The 20983-nt window shown below is 40.3% G+C and overlaps 1 protein-coding gene across 9 annotated transcripts in view; it reads right to left on the bottom strand.

Moving 5' to 3' along the window:
* Positions 1-20983, bottom strand: part of ptprsa (protein tyrosine phosphatase receptor type Sa) — a 231936-nt gene that overhangs the window by 72074 nt on the left and 138879 nt on the right. For 7 of the 9 annotated variants that reach the window (XM_085246284.1, XM_085246287.1, XM_085246286.1 and 4 more), the window contains exon 7: positions 8193-8303. In XM_085246284.1, coding sequence (XP_085102410.1) covers positions 8193-8303 — 111 coding nt within the window. Of the gene's footprint in view, positions 1-5826; positions 8104-8192; positions 8304-15603; positions 15622-20578; positions 20588-20983 lie in introns of those variants that run through there. The other 2 variants (XM_085246290.1, XM_085246288.1) reach the window with 2 other exon arrangements.

Below are 20983 nucleotides of genomic sequence, written 5' to 3'. Positions count from 1 at the left end.
AAAAGACACCATGTTTATGAGAGGCATCTCAGCAAACACTTGATAGGAGATCGTAACATGCAAGAGGATGGCTAGCTTAATGCTAACACAAATTAGCACACAGTTGTTGTAAACTGATAAAATGTTGGGTTTTCCTTTCCTATCTTAATCTAGGGTGGGTGACAATAGCTGGAGCACTGCTCTAATTATAGCATGCACAATTTCTTTGTATTTATCTGAACAAAATCTTTGGTTTAATTTAAACAAAAAAAGGCACAGACTGTTACAGGGTTCTATAATTTCTATGTATGAACTTTAACAAAATCTACATCTAAGTCAAGATGTCTGTTGAGATGGAAAGGTTAAAGAGACAGAAGGAAAGTAAAAAAAAAAAGGCATAGAAGGAAAAAAATTATGAACTAAATGGAAGAGATGACTTCAGAGATAGACAAGACGGAAAAGACAGGGACGAGAGACAAACACAAGGCAGAACCAAACAGACCCAAGCAGCAAGACAGTAGACAAGACAGACAGAGGAAGACGGGCAGACATACAGTGACGCAGAGTATGGGCACGCAGACAAATTATACAATACGCAAAGGGGAAGAGGAGGGGTTTGGGGTTCTTGGAGAAAGGGGGAAGGAGGAGGAGGATATAAGTGGGGATAGAATAAGTAAACTGTGATTCTGGAAAAAGAAAAAAAAAGAAAAAAAATGACTGAAAGTGGGTTTAGAAGTCTCACACACTGGGGCTTAAAATCAAGACTCAACTTCACGTCCCCCTCTCCCCACCTTAAACTTTGCACAAGAATGCAAATGTGACTTCAGAAGTCTTGGGATGGGTAGGTGTGATGTGTGTGGAGGTGGTACGCAGAGACTGAAGGGGAGATTTGGGAGGGGGGAGACTGAGAGTGGCGTCAAGGATAGGTAGCATTCCAAAAGCACACCGTGTCGATCCAAATGGGATTCATATGATCGTTGCATGAGACAGTTGAACTTTTCCAACAAAGTAAGGCACAAATATCACCTACACACACTATGGGGATTTTTACCTGGGAGCTTACATGATCTCTAACATGTAGCAGTCTTAGAAACCAATGCATCTTGCTCTCATGTAACAAACACTTTGGACAGTCCTTCCAGTTGCAGACTATGAACCTTCTGCATCCCGTGTTGTGTTTTCTGTCATCTGAGATATTCTGTGTACATCCTAACAATAGTTTATTGTGACCGGCCACAACTCTACAACCAAGACAAGGCCTAACCTTGAGGGCAAAAATGTAATTACTGATTTTTGAGAAAAAGGAAAAAGAAAAAAAAAAGCTCTCTTGTGGAGCACAAAATTATCAACGGTAAAAATAGACCACAAAGGTCTGTTCTTAAAAATATCAAATCTCTGAATTTTTACAATTGAACAAAATTTTTTTAATTAGAAGCAACTGTGGCTCTATAAAAGCCTGTTCTACCCTGATCCAGTTGAGATACACTTTGTTTTTTAAATGACAGACTCAAAAAAGTCAGTGGGGTAGATTATTCGAAAAACATGTTGAATTGGATAAAAGGAAAAAATATATATCTGCGTTTATTTTTCAAAAATGTCCTAACTGAACAACAAAGGTGAAAGGGCAGCCCATTCCTCACACGGACATGCATGGGTGTGGCTACGGCATGAGTGACATGTACAGGTGCGCCCCCATCCATTTGGGCAGACACCAGATAACCAATACAATCGAAAAAAATGTCACCCAAGCCCGTCCAAGCATGCCATCCATTCCCAAATATAGCATTGTTCCAGACACACACACACACGAAATCAAATTAAAGTAAACAAATGAAACTGAACAAATCCACAAAAAGAACTACGTCCGAACAGCATAGACAGTACCAGAGTGCAGCTGTGTTCAACAAATAGGTATGCATCAATACTATTAGATGTTTTTTTGTTTGTTTTGCTTGGTTTTTTATCTTGAATTTTGGTCTCCAATCCAAAATAATGGTGAAAACTCAATAGGGGAAACAAGGTTATCTGGGGGAAACTTCCAATCAAAGAGTGTCTGAGGGAGCGCTTCTCTCCCTGGGGCTCAGGTCAGCCAATGGACCGGGAGCTGTAGTGGCTGAGTGAATGAGGTTTCCCCACATAAACATGTCTTTGTTTACCTTTGAGTACCTATAGTGTCAGGCATCTAACACCAGTCACCTGCCAAATGTTGGTAACTTTTGGCTGTGGCTGGTGTGTGACGTAATGTTCAATTCACGGAGCCAATAAGCAAAAACATCCTTGCTTAAAGGCTTCCTGGTACTGGGCAATCTACTGATAAATGATATGCAGGTGAGTCTACCTGTCAACAGCGTCACCGTGTGTAAGACAGGTAAGTGAATTTGGTCTTTAGGTACTACAGGAGATCAAGAGCTGAAGATCCCTTCAGTTCTAACTCCAGATTGGCAGAAAAATGTTTAAATCTTAAGGAAAACACAACATTAATTCTACATCTAAATGTCAATGTCACATGCATATGGGTCACTGATATTACTGACCGGACACAGGCCTGGTGCGATACGACTTAATGTTCTGAGTAATGCTATGATAAGCTTAGATAAGATGTCTGCATGTGTGTGAAACCTTCTCCTACACTACCTCACAAATGTATTGAAACATAGGAAAAAAAGCAGAAAGAATCCCAATTGCATGGACAGGCTCCTCATTCACAGAGACCAGGAGCCCAGCCGGCCCATTTGGAATTAAGAGAAAACAAACCAAACGTAGTGTACTAACAACATGTAATCTTGTTTCAAGCCCCAATGTGGAGAGAAAGACAAGAGCCTTACACTGGACGAGGTGAAAAGCAGTCGAGAGAGAATGCCAGAGTACTGCACTAACTCTAATAGTGGGCAGTGTTGTGGAGGGATTTGTGCCAAAAAACAGAGGTCAGAAGGTGGACATTATCGGCCATTTTGGTGAGGCAGGTTTTGCTGCCCCAAAATGAGGGGGGAAGCCAAAATAATGTGCAGCCTTTAGTGTCACCTTGAAGCTGAGATTACACCCTCTTGCTGCCTGAGGACACAGGTGCAGTATAGAGATCCTTTAGTCACACTTGACTGGGAAAGGCCTTGGGCATTTACATATAAGCCACAGGGGTCGGTCTGTATTAACATACCTTGGCTGCGCCAGTGCTAAACACTCACTATGGGTGGCTCATCAGAATGGAAATTATTACCTAAAGGAACCTGACAAGAATCGTGGCAGGGGTATCTAATAATAGCAAGCAGTAGATTGAGGGGATTTCAAAGCAAATCACTCTTTTTCTATTGTCCTACAAGTAGATGACAAGCAGCCAAATGATACTGCAAGTATGTCCCCTCACTGTAAAGATACCTACAATGATTGTTATTACTCTGATTTTGAAAGAAAGTATGTTTGTGTATATAGCATAAGGACGTTATACAACATTTGCTTTGTCTGAAAAATGAAGATTTCTGAAAACAACATGTTTTTTTTTAAAGTGGGTATTATCTCGGGGGACTCCTTGAGACAAACATCTAATAGAGATGGCAGGATTTTTGCTTTGGCCAGTGAGAACGTAAGGTGTAATCTAGCTTTCTTTCCCAACAGTACACACAAATGCATAGCAGGACATGCAAGCACATTCAAAACCAAGCAGATACCACCGTAGGAGGGTAAACATGCACATGCGTACAGAACAGCGCAGTCTTTCTGCATCACTGTTATTTTTAGCACTTCAAGTAAGAGCTACAGACTTAATATAGACACAGCCAGGTTTATTCTGTTTCTTTTGCGTGGTTTTAGCATACTTTGTGAACACTTTCATAGACCATACTGCTACAGTCTCTTTGACAGCCAACTGGTAAATAGAGGTAATGGAAGGGAAAACCTCCACTTTGTCCATAATAACTAGTAGATCTGAGATAATTGCCTATATTAGTCCTATGACTTTACTTAAGGACAAAGGATGGGTTTGTGCATTTCAGAGGAATGGAATAGGTGTTGTAGCTTGGGATTGAAACCTACGTCCACTAAATTCTAAATCTTTGAGGGGTTATTTTTGATATTTGGGCTTACTGTAGTTCATACTTCCATAAAATCTTGAGGAACAAAGGAGGCTAATTAAAATAATCTGGCTATTTGGTAGATAGACAGATAAAACACAACGTTTCTGGATAATTTGGTATATGGTGTTGCCTGAGAAAATCATATATACACTCGGGACTGACTGATACCAAAGCATGTAATCTGGTAATGAGTTTGCTGTTGCGGTAGTAGTCATTTTTATGACTTTCAGATATGTTGGTTTAGTCCCTGGTGACTGATACACATGAAAACCACAAAAAGAGACTGGTACTAAGAATGTGCATCATCTCTTCTAGTTGAAAGAATGGTATTCCTGATCTGACTCTCTTAACTCCATGTAACACCTCTAACATAAAGCCATTGCTCCATTAAAAAACCCAGTAGATCTATCTCAAATATTCTCGAGACTAGCGGAGCTATGAAATGCACATGTATATACGAGTTCCCAAAATTGCGTGACACGGAGTTCAGTAAAGATCTGATTATTGCACAAAGCCAATCAAATCTACAGTTAAGCAGAAAACAACGTTTGCATTGATCTCCAATTCATTTAGCACTTTCTTCTTTTTGTGCCAGGACAATAACACGAATGAAAGATACAAATACGGCGCATTTTCTTGCGCTTTTTAGAAGCTTCATCAACCTGGATATCAATATTCCATGAGGAAAAGAGAGGGAGTGTGTGTGTGCGTGTGTGTACAAAGGAAGGAGGGCTTTTGAATAATAGATTATAATTTGATGGAGTGTCATGACTGCGAGGGAACACAAACAGCAGTCATTCAACAAAACCAATCACATTCTAGCTGCCGCCATTTGAAAATAAAAGTATCTCTGAGCACCCGCTAAGCAACAGCAAATTTGATGTCAAACTCATTATATTGTTATTGATCCACACGACACTGTAAATGGCATCCCTTAATGGCTGTCTAAAATCACCATGGAAGCCAATCAGGCCCAATCAGGTCTAATTTTTCCAGTAATGGATCGCTATAAACAAGATGACAGGAACACTGGCTGTATACACACTTATTATTTCATTCGACATTTGCATTTGCACTCCGAGACCCAAGAAGCAGAGCAGCGTCATTTTTGAAAAAAAAAATCTCACCGACAAATAAACCACAAAAAGAGACTGATGTTTTAACAGAAAAAAGGGTCACCAATAGATAAGGAACTAAAGGAAAACGCACAACACAACACTATAATCACAACACAAAAATAAAGAAATAAAGGGAAAAACAAAAAAAAAGTAAGCCAAAAAGGGGTGTGTTAGGGAAAATACAACCAAAACCAAAGAAAGAGAACTGAAGAAAAAAAAGGAATGCAGAAACAATAAGAGCACTGTGGCCAAACGGCTTTTGAAGAGGCATGCAAGCGCAGTTACATTCTCCCATCATGCAACAGGTCCTGTTATTTCCACACGCTGCATTTCCACTCAGCACATGCAAGAAAGCCTTTAGATGCAGAAGCAATACCAAAGGATGCAAAACGAGAAAAGGCCCCACAATGCAAACATAAAAGTAAATTAACAAGACCCGAGCTAATCGGGTTTGCTTTCATCATTTCTTCCTTTGAAAAGAAATCAAAATTTCTTTCATAATCATTTAGCAGTTTGGATCAGCTGATTAGTATCTCTTCAAATTAGTAATCAATTGAGCTCTGAAATAGGCAAATACAGCTAAAAATTTTTCTTTCCAACATGTTGAATTTATTATTTGTTAACGTGGGTTAAAAAAAGTAAAAAAGAAAAAACACACCAACCTTCTCGAAGCTCTGAGGGATGTAAAGGGGTTGATGCAGAACACAATGACATGAGGAGAAGAGAAAAATAGGGGAAACACAGAGAGAGTAAAAAAAGCCACCTCAAGGTGTTTAGCTGCAGCTACATTTCCCTTTTCTTTCATCTTTTTTCCACTCCTTTTCCCTTTCCCCGCTATCAGTGAAACCCGTCTTGAAAGTACACTTGCCTGCCCCACCCCCGTAAATAAACTTGAACCAAAACAATCAGATTCACCCCAGTGGCCGCACTGTCGCCTGGTAAGAAAAAAAAAGGAAGTGAGGCGCCACTGGAGTCACATCAAGCTTTCCATTCTCATAATTCAGAATTTCATAAGCTTCTTATAGCCACGAGGAGAAGCTCCTGCTGCGGCCGTACTTGCTTTTATTAGAGAAGGAAACAAAATCAAGAGAAAACAAAAAAGGAGAAAAAAAAACAAATGAGAGATTGAAAAGAAGAAAAAAAAAGACACAGTTTGGGATGAAATTAGCAGCTGCAGTTTAAGGCAGTCCCACTAAAAATGTCATTGGAAGCCAATCAGAAGCACCGTTGTTGGGCCTTCAGTCGGGTTGCAGTCTTAATTTAGGATTTTTATATATGTATATATTTCCTGCTCTTAATTGGTCCCTACCGCAGCTGCTAATCTCAAGTGCATTTTGCTTTGTGAACAAAACATAGTCAACATCAAGTATCAAGAATCGATTGACAAAAGTTAACTGAAAACAGACAAAGGTCGACACCATCAAAGCATAACAAGTGTGTTACATAGCGTGAAAGTACTTAAGTATTTATGACCCTTGTGTACTCTTTTAAAGGCATGCTGATGGAGCCAGTGTTCATGGAGACTGCATGAATTGTTGGAAATGATATCACGGAATATATATATTTATGTATATATATGTTTTGACCAAAGGAGCTGCTGAACATCCCAGTGCTGTGTCAACAAAGTGTTCCCATAATTATTCATCAGTATTTAATGATGCCTGTAGAGTACTTGACTAGAATTTTCAATGACCCTTTTAACACCTACTATGCTACGTATTAGCAAGGTGGATAGCTACTTGACATTGCCCGCATCACAGAAGAGACAGCATGCGCCTCCAGGATAAACACTGGCAAGAACAGAAACTAATCTTGATGAACCCTTTTTTTTTACCTTCAGCTCTTCACAGTGGAATTTTTCCCTTTCCTATGCTGCTACTTCACAGGGTATGATAATAGCAATAATAATGAAAAAGCAGCTCCCTGACCCATTTTATAATGTCAGAGTAGTGAATTATTTATTGGGAACAAAGTTATTTGGTACACAGCAGAGGGAACAAACTGAGTAGATACGGAGGCATTTTTATTTAATATGCACAGTATAAATAAACCATGTCGGAAATGCATCTGCTTCAATTTATTAAAGCTCCCTCAACAGGGATCCATTGTCATTTAGCATTAGTGGTGGAGAGTACGCTTTTGTCTTCAATGTCTGTTTCCTATGAAACTCTATGTTCCCTGTGACTGATCGTTTTTTATATCTTCGCTTTGCTCGAACATTCCAGCCAAAATTACTACTGACTGTAAAAGCCTTTATAGATAATACACCAAAGAAGAAACATGGGAATACTATGGATTTATGCTCCAGAGCAGCATGACAAAGAAATAGAGGATGTATACTATTTATAATCTTTTTTTCTTTTTAAACAGAGCAGCCTACTCAGTTCTCCTCCTCCAAATCTAGAGAAGGCTGAGGGGTTGAGGTTTTGATTGGCGGGCGATAATACCTCGCCACTCAATCAAGACAGACTTACCGTTGTGCTCCTTTACCTGTAAAAAACTAATCAAAAAGACGTCCTTCCGGACTCTTTTTGGGTTCCAACTTTGACAGCGCGGGAAACATTTGATCGGGCACACAGTTACAGGTAAAAGGTGTCTTACAACCGATAAAGTAAAGACATACGGCTTGTTGTGCTACACATTTCCTTCCGAGTGAGTAGGGGAGGGCATTAAAAGAAAAAATGGAGCATAACATCATAACAGAGAAGAACATTAGTTGGTCAATTATAGTTTTACATCTGGAAGTTTCAGTGCATATGAAATTACATTTACGGGCAGGCAATACTATCAGTGCTAAAATATTGACACTACTTGGGTAATACTATTTTGCAAAATACATTTGGTGCAAATACAACTAGGCTAGAATGGAAGCAGTTATCATTTGTTAAGCTCAACAGTAATGCCATTTATGGCTGAGCTGCACTGTCAAGTTATTTTAGTTAGAATGGGTAGATGTTTTATTTCTTTATTATTCTTCCTGTTTTGTTTTGTTTTCTTGGCCTGATTCTTTGACCGGGTTGCTCCCTACCTCGCACATAAAGGTTAGCAGGGGACGAGTAGCGCACGCCTTCCACGTTAGACGCCACACACTCGTACTTCCCCTGGTCCGTCTCCTCGCTGTTCTCGATCTGCAAGGCACCTGGAAAACGACGACATTGAACAAAGACGAGACGGGGAGGGAAAGAGGCAGGAAAAAAAAGAAGGAAAAAGACAGAGAGACAGGAAGCAGAGAGGAAATGATTAGTCAATCTGTCTGTGACAGTGCATGAAGAAGTCAGACAATCTTCTTAATGGTGGGTATCTTGAATTTCTCAGGACCACTTTGTCAAGATCTGCTTCTCTCCGCAATGCTTATGCAGATTGGCATGACAAACTGGCTTCCACTCCAGACTCAGCCATCCACAGATTAAAAAGAAGGGGGGAAATAAATGAATAAAAATGTGGACTGAATCAGTCACACTGGATTTGTAGCTACAGTAGGCTGGTTTATGCAACTCGTGTAAGATGTGAGATCGCTTACAAAGAAAGTGCAATAAAGTAATGATGTAAGGATGCTGAAAGGTAATGGAGAAAGGGTGTTGAGATGGTCTTGTAAACCCCATGAGATTAGTAAATCACCCTTTGCATAACGCTCACCAGAGGAGAGTGTGTGTGTTAGTGTGTGTGTACGTGTGTGCGCTGGTGCGGTTGGAGAGTTTATGAGAAAATGTCCACACATCCACAGCGTTCCAGCCCATCTGCTATCATGTGATAACTACTCATCAAAATTGTGACAAATGCTCAAACAACATTGCAAACGAATACATACAATAAAGCATTATTATTATTAATATTCAGGTTTTAATATTGCTGTTCAGTTATTTGAATTCCTAAGCATTTTAATCGCTTATACATTTACTCTATTTTGTGTGCCACTCTCTTTGACCCCCATTCTTTTCTCGCTTATTGTCATTATTATGCGTTCGAAAACAGACGCCTTTGAGCTACTTTCAGACATTATTTCTCACCGGCAGTGCTTCTTATATACTATGCGCAAATACAGTAAACCGAAATGCCTGGCGACACTGAAGAAAAAGGTGCAAGGGACAAAGGAGGGAGGTGAAACAACAGGCGTCAGATCATTCCTCATTAGAGCGCTGTTGACGGCACTTCCTGATGATATCATTAGGGCTTCTGGCTGGCTCAGCAGACAGATTGCAGCCGAGGCCTCTCTGACAAACACAGCACCATTGCTCGTTAACGTTTAGCCAGGAAGCATCAATATGCCAGCAGCTTCCCTGGATGCTTTGTAATATACCATAACCTACTCCATCACATCAGCAAAGTAGATTGAACACAGTGTTGAACAAGGCTACTATTCTGGAACGTTGGCCTAATAAGGTGCTTCAGCTGTGCCACAAATGAGATCATTGATCCTGCTTAATTATAAAGATAACTCACTTTCCCTCATGACTATTTTATACCTTTGGGTCAGTTTTTGCTTTTCAAAACAATAATAAAGACACGAAGCCACAGCAATCTATGGCGCTCTATTTTTTGTTTTTTCTTTTTAGCATCTCTTCATTTCAATCTAAAACTCAGATCATCCTCATCCCTCACGGGGAAACTGTTCCTGGCACACAGCTCGTGAACCAAATGAAAAAAATCTACCTGCAGAGTGCAGGTGGCACAGTCTTCGCCGTGGGTTTATGCAAGCATCTGATTTGGATTTGTTTGATGTGCACTTGGAACAGCAAATGCCAGCGCGGTGGCAGGTGGGTTGGAATGTGCTCAGAAGCTGAGTGCCTCGGCACAAGGGAGACCACAAAGTAAGGACTGTGTGAAGTTCAACTCCAGGTGGACGCTTCCAGAAAGCTCTGCCAGCGGCTTGTCACCCTCACTCACTGCGCTGAATTATAAAATCGCTGGAAGCCCCTCGTTGTTAACTGTTACCACACGGTTGAATAACAAGTGATGTTCTATGTCACGTGCTGTCGGCGGCTACTGATCATTTTCCTCTAGTAAAAAATAAATATCAATCTATCACGTGTAATTTGACAGTAAACAAAATATGACCACCGATATCTCAATGATGCACTGAGAGCCAACTATTAACAACATTTGGTGTTGTTTGCAACTTTCTGGCAAAGAGGGGAGTGCAAAGAGAGAAAAAATACACTTTGAGAGAAGATGGGGAGTTTCATTTGCTCCAAGACACCATGCTAGGTAGGATTATCTATTGTTTCCAAGCCCCTACTGGCTTCATTACACATTCGAGCTACTATTTCAATATGAAGCTCTGAAGAACACACAAAAGAGTCTTTCTAGTTGCAGAACATGGGAGAAAAAGTTCGGGAGGAGAGAAAGGCAAGCACAAGATGCTTGAAAGCAGAGAAGCAAATGAAGGAAAGGAAGCGAAAGAAAAAAAAATGTACAGGGACAATGTCAGAGAAGGGGGAATATACACTATTTATTAGCTTCTGTCTTAAAGTTGTCATAACTTGCTCTATTACAGCTGGGATAGCCTCCAGGCCTCCCATGATTCTGAGAAAATGTATTTCTTAAAAATTCTAGGAAGAAAACACTAAAAACCCCGTTTGACTCTGTGACTTTGCCTTTTGAAAATCGGGGCTAAATACAGTTTTTCGTGTTCGTTTTGCTATACATTTTCCTTGAGCTATGGCTTGCTCTTTTGTAAATGATTTAGTTCATTTAAATTATCTCACCACATAAAGAGGAAGCAAAAAATAATAATATTACTTTTTTGCAATGGCCAGTGACAAGGCAGTCTAAGACCAGATAATATTAAGGTATAAAGACAACAAATGTTTTTGATGACCTATCTGGAGCTGCAGCATGCATGTGTGCACACAAGAAACCAAGACCCACGTGTCTTTTTGTTCCTATCACTTCTCTTTTTGTGTGTTGTTTCTTTAAATGGCTGCGCTCTGTGTTTTGCATAATGCGCTCTGTCTGCTCTGCCAGCCTGTTGTGCGAGTGGCCAGTGGCACAAGAAATGAAATAAATGCTGAAAATTATCTTTCGCAAACATAACACAAAGAAAAACACGCACCGGGTCTGTTCAAACACTTGGTGTTTACTGATAAACACAACAATTTATAGTGTTGCTCACATGCTTATTAAATTTATCCTATATGGGGTCTTAATGCCACGGCTTCCTTGTCTCCAGCTATTAATCCTTATCACAAATAAAAACTGCTGTAACTACACAGATCACAGGGTTTTTTTCAGAAAAGAAAATACTCGTGTTAGTGCTAATCTGCTCCTAATCATGTCTGCATGAACAAAAACCATGGGTACTTTTACTTTATATATTATCTGCAAACAAAAACCGTACTTTACTCCAGTTACAAAATCAGTTTTTGCAGGTTTATCACTGCTGCGGTTTCAGTTACTACAGAAAAAAATGTTGTTTTTAATGTTTTGTCCTGTCCTGAATACAGATTAACCATTTGAGTGATGCCACTTTTCATAGCAATAGATAAATAAATAGATATTGTAAGTGCACAACTTTAACTCCAGCCCAGCATAATACAGAACTACTGTGTGGTTACCACTTTATTTCTTTGCTCTCTAATTTAAGGACATTTAAAAAGGACACTTGACTTTTCAAGGACACTATGTGAGCTGTACTGGGAATGGATCAGAGCTCCGGCTGTCCGCTCAACAGCTACAATAATCATTAGTAAACTGCCTCTGCTGAGTTATAATTCATGTTTTACTAGGTCAGAGCAGTAAAAGATACCCTTCTGTCTGTTACTCAGTGATTAATGCATGGCACACTATTAAGGTCAGCATTAAGGAGAAAAAAGTGGCTAAGTCTCCTAATGACATCAGTTATCCAGGTTGATCGATCTTCTAAGTCTGAGTGACCACAAAGACCCACAACCTCCAACCTCCCCTGCTGCTCACTCTGACTGTCTTGCAGCAAGTTTACTGCCTTCATTCATTTGATAAAGAAGGCTGTAATGGAGCATTCGTCCCAGCTGTGACGGCTGCCCTGGTTAAAAGTGCCACATGCTGCAGGCTGACCTGAAGAAGAGGACTGAGGTGCCAAGGTGCGATAACAAAGAAGACTGCCTAGACGAGGTTCATCAAACACATGTTTTTGATTCAGGGACAAACACTCTTGCTGAGAAACTGTTAAAAGCAGATATATTTTGCTGTCCTATTCAGTTTATGCCAATTTTGATCATTTTAGAACGATAACTTAAAAGCAGACTAGATTTGTCTAGAAGTCAAGGTTAGAGAGCTATCTTATTCACAGACAGGGACCATTCAGATGTTTCACAGACTTCATTGTCCTTTTTTGTAGCTAACAAGCACAGAACATACCAAATGGCAAGGTCTGATGGTAAAAAATATGAAGACTGGGTGGAAAAAAAAAAATCACAAACTGAGATGTGGAAAAGAAGAGAAAATGAGTGGAACAAAATTCTCCTTTATGAGAGGTGAAGTGAAAAAAAAGAGCCCCCAAAAACCCCATAAAAATAAAAGAAGGGTGGGAGGAAGAGTTAAAAAGACAGACAGGCATAGAAAAACAAAAAGACAGATGAGGGGATAAAAGGAGGGCGAGGAGGAGCCAGCATGGTTGATTAATTTCAGAAAGTGCCTAAAGCTGTGGTCTGCCCACCCCAGTCGCTGCTTTGTAGCAGCTTTGCCATGTGTGCCCCCCCCCCCCCCCCCCAAAGTCCCATTTGTGTAATTCAATTAGTGTGCTCCAGCAGGATTTGATAGATTTGTTTAGGCGGTGAACAAAACGGCTGGCCAGCTCTCACTAACACCCCAAATTAGCACCTTACTGTATGAACGGACACACAAACACAATAACCTCACTAGTACATGCATTAAACTCATCTGAATGCACAGAAGAGTGCAGACTGCAATCCCAATAAAACTTTAATGCCTCAGTTTCTACTGACAGCTTTTTCAAATGTTGTATGCTTACCATATAAAAGTGCAAACACATAAAGACATGTGTTTAATAACTGAGAAAGGTATTCAGGCCACACCTGAAAAAAAAATTCTAAGGGTAGCCAGTGCTACCCCTCAAGTAGATGCACCTATGGTTTAAATGTGAAAAACCTAGGTGCTTTTCAGAAATGCTGTCCTCTGACCTGACCCTGAGTTCAAAATCTTTTGAGATTTTTAGTAGCTGTACCTATTGTTATCACATTCACAACCTTGGGTGTCCACACTATTCGCCTGGCCACCCGACGATAATTCCCCATCAACCTTTTGCGGCTGAGGTGTATAAAGCAAAAAAAACCAAACCAAAGCAAACCAAAATTTTGTTTTTCATTTTCACAAACTGCTGGTTAATTTAAGTTTTGTAACAGCTGTTTCAGAAAACAGAACTGCACAATTAACAAAGAACTGCTGAGTTATGGGACATCAATTCTGTTTGCAGCTATAAATGACAACACGCTGGAAGTTACAGACTTCAGCTGTGTACCCGCAGCTTTAATAACTGCATAAATGAAGAAGCCAGTAGCGCTACATGGCAGCCAAGTCTGGACTTGCCATTTTCTCACTGTCTCTCCCCTCTGTCTGTGTCCTGGCTGTCACTCCGCAACGCTCTGCCACCACCCCAAGGTCATTATGCTGTGATCGCACCAGCATGAGGCTCCACGTGTGATGCCACTGTTGTCAGAGCCCATCTGGTGGCTTGTAACGCTCCCGTGAAATTAGTAATGAAGCAGGTAGGGAGTAGAGCTACCTATACAGCGATCGCTTACCTCAAGGCTGGCACCTGCACGGCTTCGTATGGAACTAAAATGAATTGAAATTGTAAATTATGGGAATCAACTCTATCACAGAGTGAAATAGAAACGACTCGGCAGTGAGACAACAATGCTTTCCCTAAAGATCTGTACACAGAACACCTGCATGTTCATAGGTCCATATGAACATGTCATTCTCAAACGCCTCAGTCTTCTATTATAATTTTAGTCCACCTCCAACTCCTACCCAATTTGTTTTGTAATTACATATGCGGCATACACTCCTGACAGCAGGTCAGTATTGGCAATGGGTGAAAAATCGTCTTTTTCAAGCTGCTTAAGTCATTATGCAAATGCAGAGTTCACAAGTTACATTTGTCACAATATGATTTATGAGGCCTTCTTAATTAACCGAGAAGATGCAGGGAGGGCTTGGATTGGCTGTGTTGGACTGCCGACTCTTGTGATGTGCTTTAATATGTGTGACAACATGGTACCGTTTAAAATATTTCCATGCACTGGTTGTGTGAAACGATTGAGGATGGAGGACCTCTGGACCTACTGTGGGGTTTTCCCCTTATTTATCATAACATCTAAATCCATCCATACATCCATCCATGCTCTTCCACTTATCTTCATCAGGGAACTCAGGGGAATAAATAAATATATAAATCAAAAACACGAGCTGAATTCATCCCCTTGGTTACATGGACAACCATGGGAAACTGAGATATTCACTCACCTGCTCAGCCTGTGGAACAAAAGCGTTTAACAACAACCCCGCTGAATCAACCGAGACTGAATGTTTCAGTTATAAAGTGGGATAGATAATTACAAAGGAAAGTTAAAATGTCCGGGGGAAAAAATGAGGGGAGAAGAAGAATTATTTGAACAAAGCCTTTGTGTAATTCACAGGAGTCACACTGCTTCACACCTGTGTCCTTCCATTCTTACCTTGATATCCTTCCATTCGTCTATTCATCCTCTGAAGTTATAAAAGCAGTTCTTTTGTATGTTAAAAGGATGCCCATGCTGGCATTTTCTCAGCAGCCTTCCTAAATTTGCAGTTATAGGTTTATATCCCGTAGAGTAACATGAGGGAATTAAAGCAACTTTTGTAACTTTTGCTGCCCCTGATATCTTATCTTTTTCAGGGAGGTGCATTCAAATATAAGATGAGGTTAGCGTCCTTGCGGTTTATGCACAAATGAGGAGGATATCAAAGCAGGGCTGGAGGAAAAAACTGTTTTTAACAACCATTCTGCCATGAACTTGTTGATGACCTAAAACTTTATTGTCAGAGGTAAAAAAAACTAAAGGAAAAGCAACACAACTCCTAGCAGAGCTCACAGGCCTCACCATTCATCTGTTTGCTCTTTTAATCTAAAGTTTCCTGATTTTTAATATTAACAGGAAGATACAAACACAGAACACACTGACACACACACACAGGTGGAAGAATAGCACATCAGTGTTGACATTAAACATGGGAGTATCAAACATACATGACGAATGTGACACAGAACACGAACACAAATGGGGTCTTAATGACAGCGGGAAGAGAAAACGGTTGTAATTTTTTTAAAACCAGGAAAGCCCTGATTATTTCCCATATTTATTCACTTTGGCGGAATTAGAAGTGGTTATATTTGATTATGTGTCAGTTAAAGTCTTTTATTTTTCTCCTGTTTTTATCGTGATGGTTAAGCATCTTACCTCGAATCGGGGTACCCACTGGAGGAGACACAAAAATGAAGACACAACATCAGTGAAGTTCAAGGTTAATATTAGTAATAGTTAGAGGAGGTGTTTGGGTTAGATGGGTCACTCAAACTTGGCGATTAAACCATTGGGTAATCTTGTACATATAAGGGGGCTAAAAGAAAAAGAACAATCTAACTGCCGGTATCACAAAACAATGGGGAGTTTTATCGCGCTAACCTACTGCTGTCTTTTTGGCCTTCGGTCGTGGCTGTAACTTAGGGTGATGAGGCAAGCACGAGAGGTTTGGTTTCTTAGGTTGACAAGTTATGCTCCTGCGGCGTTTTTCCAGCCAGCTGAACTTGAACAAGGTGTCCGTAAAAACTGCAACTATTCAGTACTGAGCATCCACATTAGCATTGAACCTTAACATGTTAAAAGCGGAGGAAGAATCTCCACTGAGCAAGAATTTCAGGTTGTGCCTTCAGGCAACCGCAAGTTAAATCACACAGGCTGAAGTTCTTATTTATCCTACAAGTCATAAACCTGTTTAACTGTGACAGATAGGCTCTTTACCTCAAGTTTCATCCCATATCCCCAGTCATTCAATCTCCCTGCTTTTTCCAATTGTTTCATTTCACTGCGAGTTGTATGTTTCTCTATCTTTGTTTATTGTGAGGCTGTATTGTGTTACATGGCTGACTGCAAGCCAAATGTCCCATTAGGGACAATAAAATATTGAGCTTATCCAGTCACTGGCCGGTGGGCTTTTTAAGTGTAGTTTGAAATGTTGCATTGTAAAATGCTTCCCTTACAGGCACAGCTTTGGGTGTGGGAAGGGGAGCCAGCTTAACTTAAACCCCTTCAAATTCAAATTAAACTGTCCTTCCACTCTTGACTGTTTTTTATAATTCCTTTTTGTTTTCTTGCTTTAGCGGCTCTATTAATTTTCTCTCTTTCACCCAGTTTTAGAGTTTGTTTGCTTTTGTGTGTGTATCCGCAGTATTGCTTCTCTCTTAGTCTGCATTTTTAAAATCAAAGGATGACTCATGGCAACAATGTGCCCTTGGTTATTCCTACTTGGCATAGACTGCCTGCACCCACAGGGCTAAGGATCAAGGGTTCTCACTATCCACTGAGCCTAACATTTGAGGTTTGGCCCATGTATAGGCATGCAGTCATGCATACTGCCCAGAGAAAATACAGAGGATCTGTTTAAGTAAGTTTTGATGATATTTTCCCGAGTGTGACATTTTTCCTCGGCAGTGTTACGGACACTTGTTCTGCTTTTGGACTGTTATATGTTGACATCATGAGGGTCTGTTTAACTACACCTTGTTTTTCCCACCACTGTTACTGACAGGTCTAATGAGTAGTGGAAGAAGCTTGATTACAAAGTGATGGTTGTGGGGCTGCACAATGACTAAGGCATATAAAACAGAATCAGGCATATTTATAGCTTTATTAAGCTGACAGTGAAACTGCAGTGAAACTGGAACTGTTTCTGTTGATTTTGAAATGCACACATAGTTTTATAAATCTGTTGGATTTTTTTAAAAATATAATCTCAGCCCTGCATTTTCCATACTTTTTACAGTGCAACGAGGGGTGTGAAAATGTTCAGCACCTTCCGGTCAGATTATTACATTTTTGTGCCATCTTTCGTGATACCAGCAATTAGGATTCAGTCACTGAGTTTGAAGTTCTGCCTGGTTTACAATGCTCCTTTTTGCTCTATTGGACTATGTTATATATTTCTACATCAAAAAGTTTACATTTATGTTTTTAACATAAGCATTTGTTGACATTTACTGTACTGGAGTTTAATTTATTGCTACATTTATTCACATTGTGATTAAAGTGGAAAATCAGGGTATCTCTTATGTTCTAGATTTGCCTAGTCTGTAAAGACTCAACGTTTTGTAGCCACAAACAGTGTTACTGTGCCACGGTGATCACTTAAGAGTCATTGAAAAACCAGGCAAAATCAAAGTGACAATTTATTCATTTCTGCAATAACTCTGGAGACCATATAAATATAGGTGATCACAAGACAAAGGAAAATGGGGCTGGGAAGGTTACGTTGTTATAAAGTTAGAGTTTGATTAGAGGCTGCAGGAAGCTGGTTTATCTTGCTTTAGCTCAGATGGATTTTAGTCGGGAGTTAAGAGGTTACTAGTTGAAGGTTAGAGGTTAAGGTCAAAGTTAGGTTAAGGTTAGAGTAAGGTTAAGGTTAATAAAGCAGGTTTAAAAAGGGGAGGATCTTATGAAGGCCAGTGTGACAAAAAACTGAGAAGGAGATGAAAACAATAAGTTAAATGAGGAGGATGGTGGATAAAGGAGAAACAAATACACACAGAGTGAAAACAAATGCGATTCTTTGGTTTGTAGTGGTTTGCAATTTCTAATTTGTGAATATAAAAAGGCATGAGAATGAAAATCTAAAACTTTGTTGAGGAAGGCCAGGCAGGCTGGGTCCACAAGGCCAGCCAATATTCAATTACAACGGCAAATCCACCTGTATTACGGGCATGCAACCTAATGGCCATAAGCTTCCCATCTAAGCTTTGGTCAGCCAGGGGTTGATCAGATTAGGGTGACAATGACCTAAATATATCTCAACATGCCGCTGTCTTCCTCATATTATCAAATGTGGCATTATTTTTTTTCACAGAACACCCCAGCTGTTTTGTTAAACAATCCTCTGAATATCTTTTTCAAAAATTATTAAAGTCTGTAACCAGATGGCCAGATTGTCTCTGGCCAGAGATGTTACACATCTGTGTGGGGGGGCAAATAGGGTTGCGTGATTGGCAGAGTGTCAGAGTCTGGCCACCCTCAAGAGGGCGTCTGGCTGACCTTCTCGTCACCACAGACACTAGCCTCGGATCCTGGTGGTGTCACAGCAGGCCGGAGGGAAAACCTAGCTGTTGTTACGACCCCTGCAGAGGTTCGAGCCACTCTCTTCACAGCAGCTTTGATGACACTGGATTTGAGTGTTTACCTGTTACATGCAACTCTAACTAAGCTCAATATATGCTTAAAAGTGCCATCTAATGTCACGGTCCTGATTTTGAGCCTTTATTATAGGAAGGACATAAATCTTTAGAACACTTTTGCCCATCCTCTTACTGTCATTGTGCCCCGCAGTTAATCTGTTCTGGCTGACAAGGCTAGGGAGGGCCTGAGGTCTGGAGACATAGGAAGATAAGAAGAAATGTCAAGCTCCCTACACACCTCTGTAGGAGGTCCTCTGGAAACCCTGATGCAAATATCGCTTCTGACAGCAAAGCAGGGACTGGAACATAAGGAACCAGTCTGTCAGCTAATCAGCTATGTTGGAAACAACGGTAATACATCCAAGTGGTGATGCTATTTCCGTCTTTCCGTATCTTTTCCTTTTTTTGGGAGCGCAAACACTTTAAATCAACATTCACATTTCATGATTTAAAGATGAAGGCCAAATAGAAGGAAATATAGATTCTTTGCAGAAGCTGGGAAAGTTTTTGAAATGATGGACTTTGGCTCACTTTCCATGGTCTCCTTTCTCCTGCTTCTCTCCCCTTCCTTTTCCCCTTTAACCACCGTTTATGGCAGAGGGCCCACCAGAGTTACACCCCCCCCCCCCCCCCCCCCCCCCCCAAGGCTTGAGAGTGTGCCTGATGCAAACAGAGAGGCCCCAGAAACTGTCAACAGTGATCAGCACATCAGAAGAAGTTGGAGGGGAGGCTGAGGCTGTCACATGTTTTCTGTTTTGGGGATTTCTTAAGTGCATTTATAAATGCAAAAAAGAAAAAGTTATTAGGGACCAAAGATGGCTACTAGAAGAGCTAAGGGGATGAGAAGATGGCAGCCTAGGGGGCTCAAGCCATAAATCACCATAAATCCTGTCTGACTGCTGAGCTTTCCAGCAGAAGAGCTATAGAATAAAAGCAAGCCCCCAAAGCTAACATAACCTTATAAGAGCTATGGTACTGAAAAAAGGGAAAGTAATTTCCTTGTCTCCCCTCCTTTTTGCACGTATAGTTTGAAATTTCTGTAAAACACATCCAGCTTGAAGTGACTGGGTATATCTTTTGCAAATATTTCGTAAGTCAGGAGGCTATCAGTTGGCCTCTAGTCTGGGCAATAAAGTCTGAGCAAGACATTTGTTAAGTAGTGAAGCAGAGGGCCAATCTGGCAAGAGAAGAAGAATGCTCTCCTGACAAAATATTTGGCCAAGACCAGAGGGTTTACGCAGCACCAGTTAGGGTTGGAATACGCATTCCAGAAGTCCTGCACTGATGTTTAAGAATTCAAGCCCCTGACAGTACTCGCTGCACCTTCAAGGAATGCTTTTGAAGCAATGCTTTATTGTAAGCACAGAGGTTCAAGTAAAACAGGTTAGATAAATCAGTAAGCAATGTGCATTGCTGGAGAAACGTGCCTGCTATATATCCCTTTAAGAAGCCCAGAAATGCTTCAGGCTGCAAAGAAATGACTGCGTTGGATTCCAGTTATTTACTTAGGGCCTCTTGTCTTGCTGTAAATGGGATAAATCTTAAAGGTAACTTCATTTACCGTTACTTCTGAGGTAATCTTGGAATCCCATGGATACATGTACTAAAATAATGTGGACAGGGTCCAAATTGGACTGTTTATACGACCTACCATGCATGTTACCTTTATCATGAAGTATGACGCTACCTCAAAAGACTTGCTGCTTAAGAAAATATGCTGCTAGGTGAATCATGATGCTTCCTCAACACATTCTGTGTCTTTCTACTATAAATCCAGTTGTAGTATTGAGGTGAAAGAATATATAGTTGAAACCAAGAGGAGTAGGGTAAAGAAAAATGAAGGCTATACAGAAAGAAAAAATAGGGAACGTGGAATTGGAGGGAAAGGGTGGAGGAGGAGCAGCGAAATCATGCATTCTGGACAGTAGTATAAATATGCCATGTGCTTCAAGGACAGTGGGCTGGTTTGCTGAGCTTTGCAAGACACTTACCAAAGGTTTCTGAAAATAGCAAAGAAAGAACAGATAAATAGGAAAAGAAAAAAACATAGTTTATTTAAGATAAGGTTCAATGTGACTTTCCAAGGGCTAAAGTTTGGTTTGGTGTTTTGTCCCACCACAGCATTGTTAGCAGTTTTTATTACAGTGAGATGTAATCACAGTGCATTTTATTTATAATTTATGAACACATTTAGAGGATTTCTTTTTTATTATGAAAAAGTTATGTTATTTTATTTTTAGTTGTAAAATATCACAATTAGTGCAATTTTCCATTTTTTAATTGGCTTGTGATTTTGTTTCTCGTTGGGGCTTTTTAATTGTGTTAAAGGTCAAAATGACATAAAACGTGTTGAAGACTCTGCGATGTGGACAGACGCACATCTGAGTTTCAGACAC

Source organism: Mchenga conophoros, linkage group LG15, assembly GCF_057382185.1.
Source record: "Mchenga conophoros isolate Kocher_MC1m ecotype Shallow Benthic linkage group LG15, M_conophoros_male_GT1.1, whole genome shotgun sequence".
Lineage (NCBI taxonomy): Eukaryota > Metazoa > Chordata > Actinopteri > Cichliformes > Cichlidae > Mchenga > Mchenga conophoros.
This window is presented reverse-complemented; position numbering and strand designations above follow the sequence as displayed.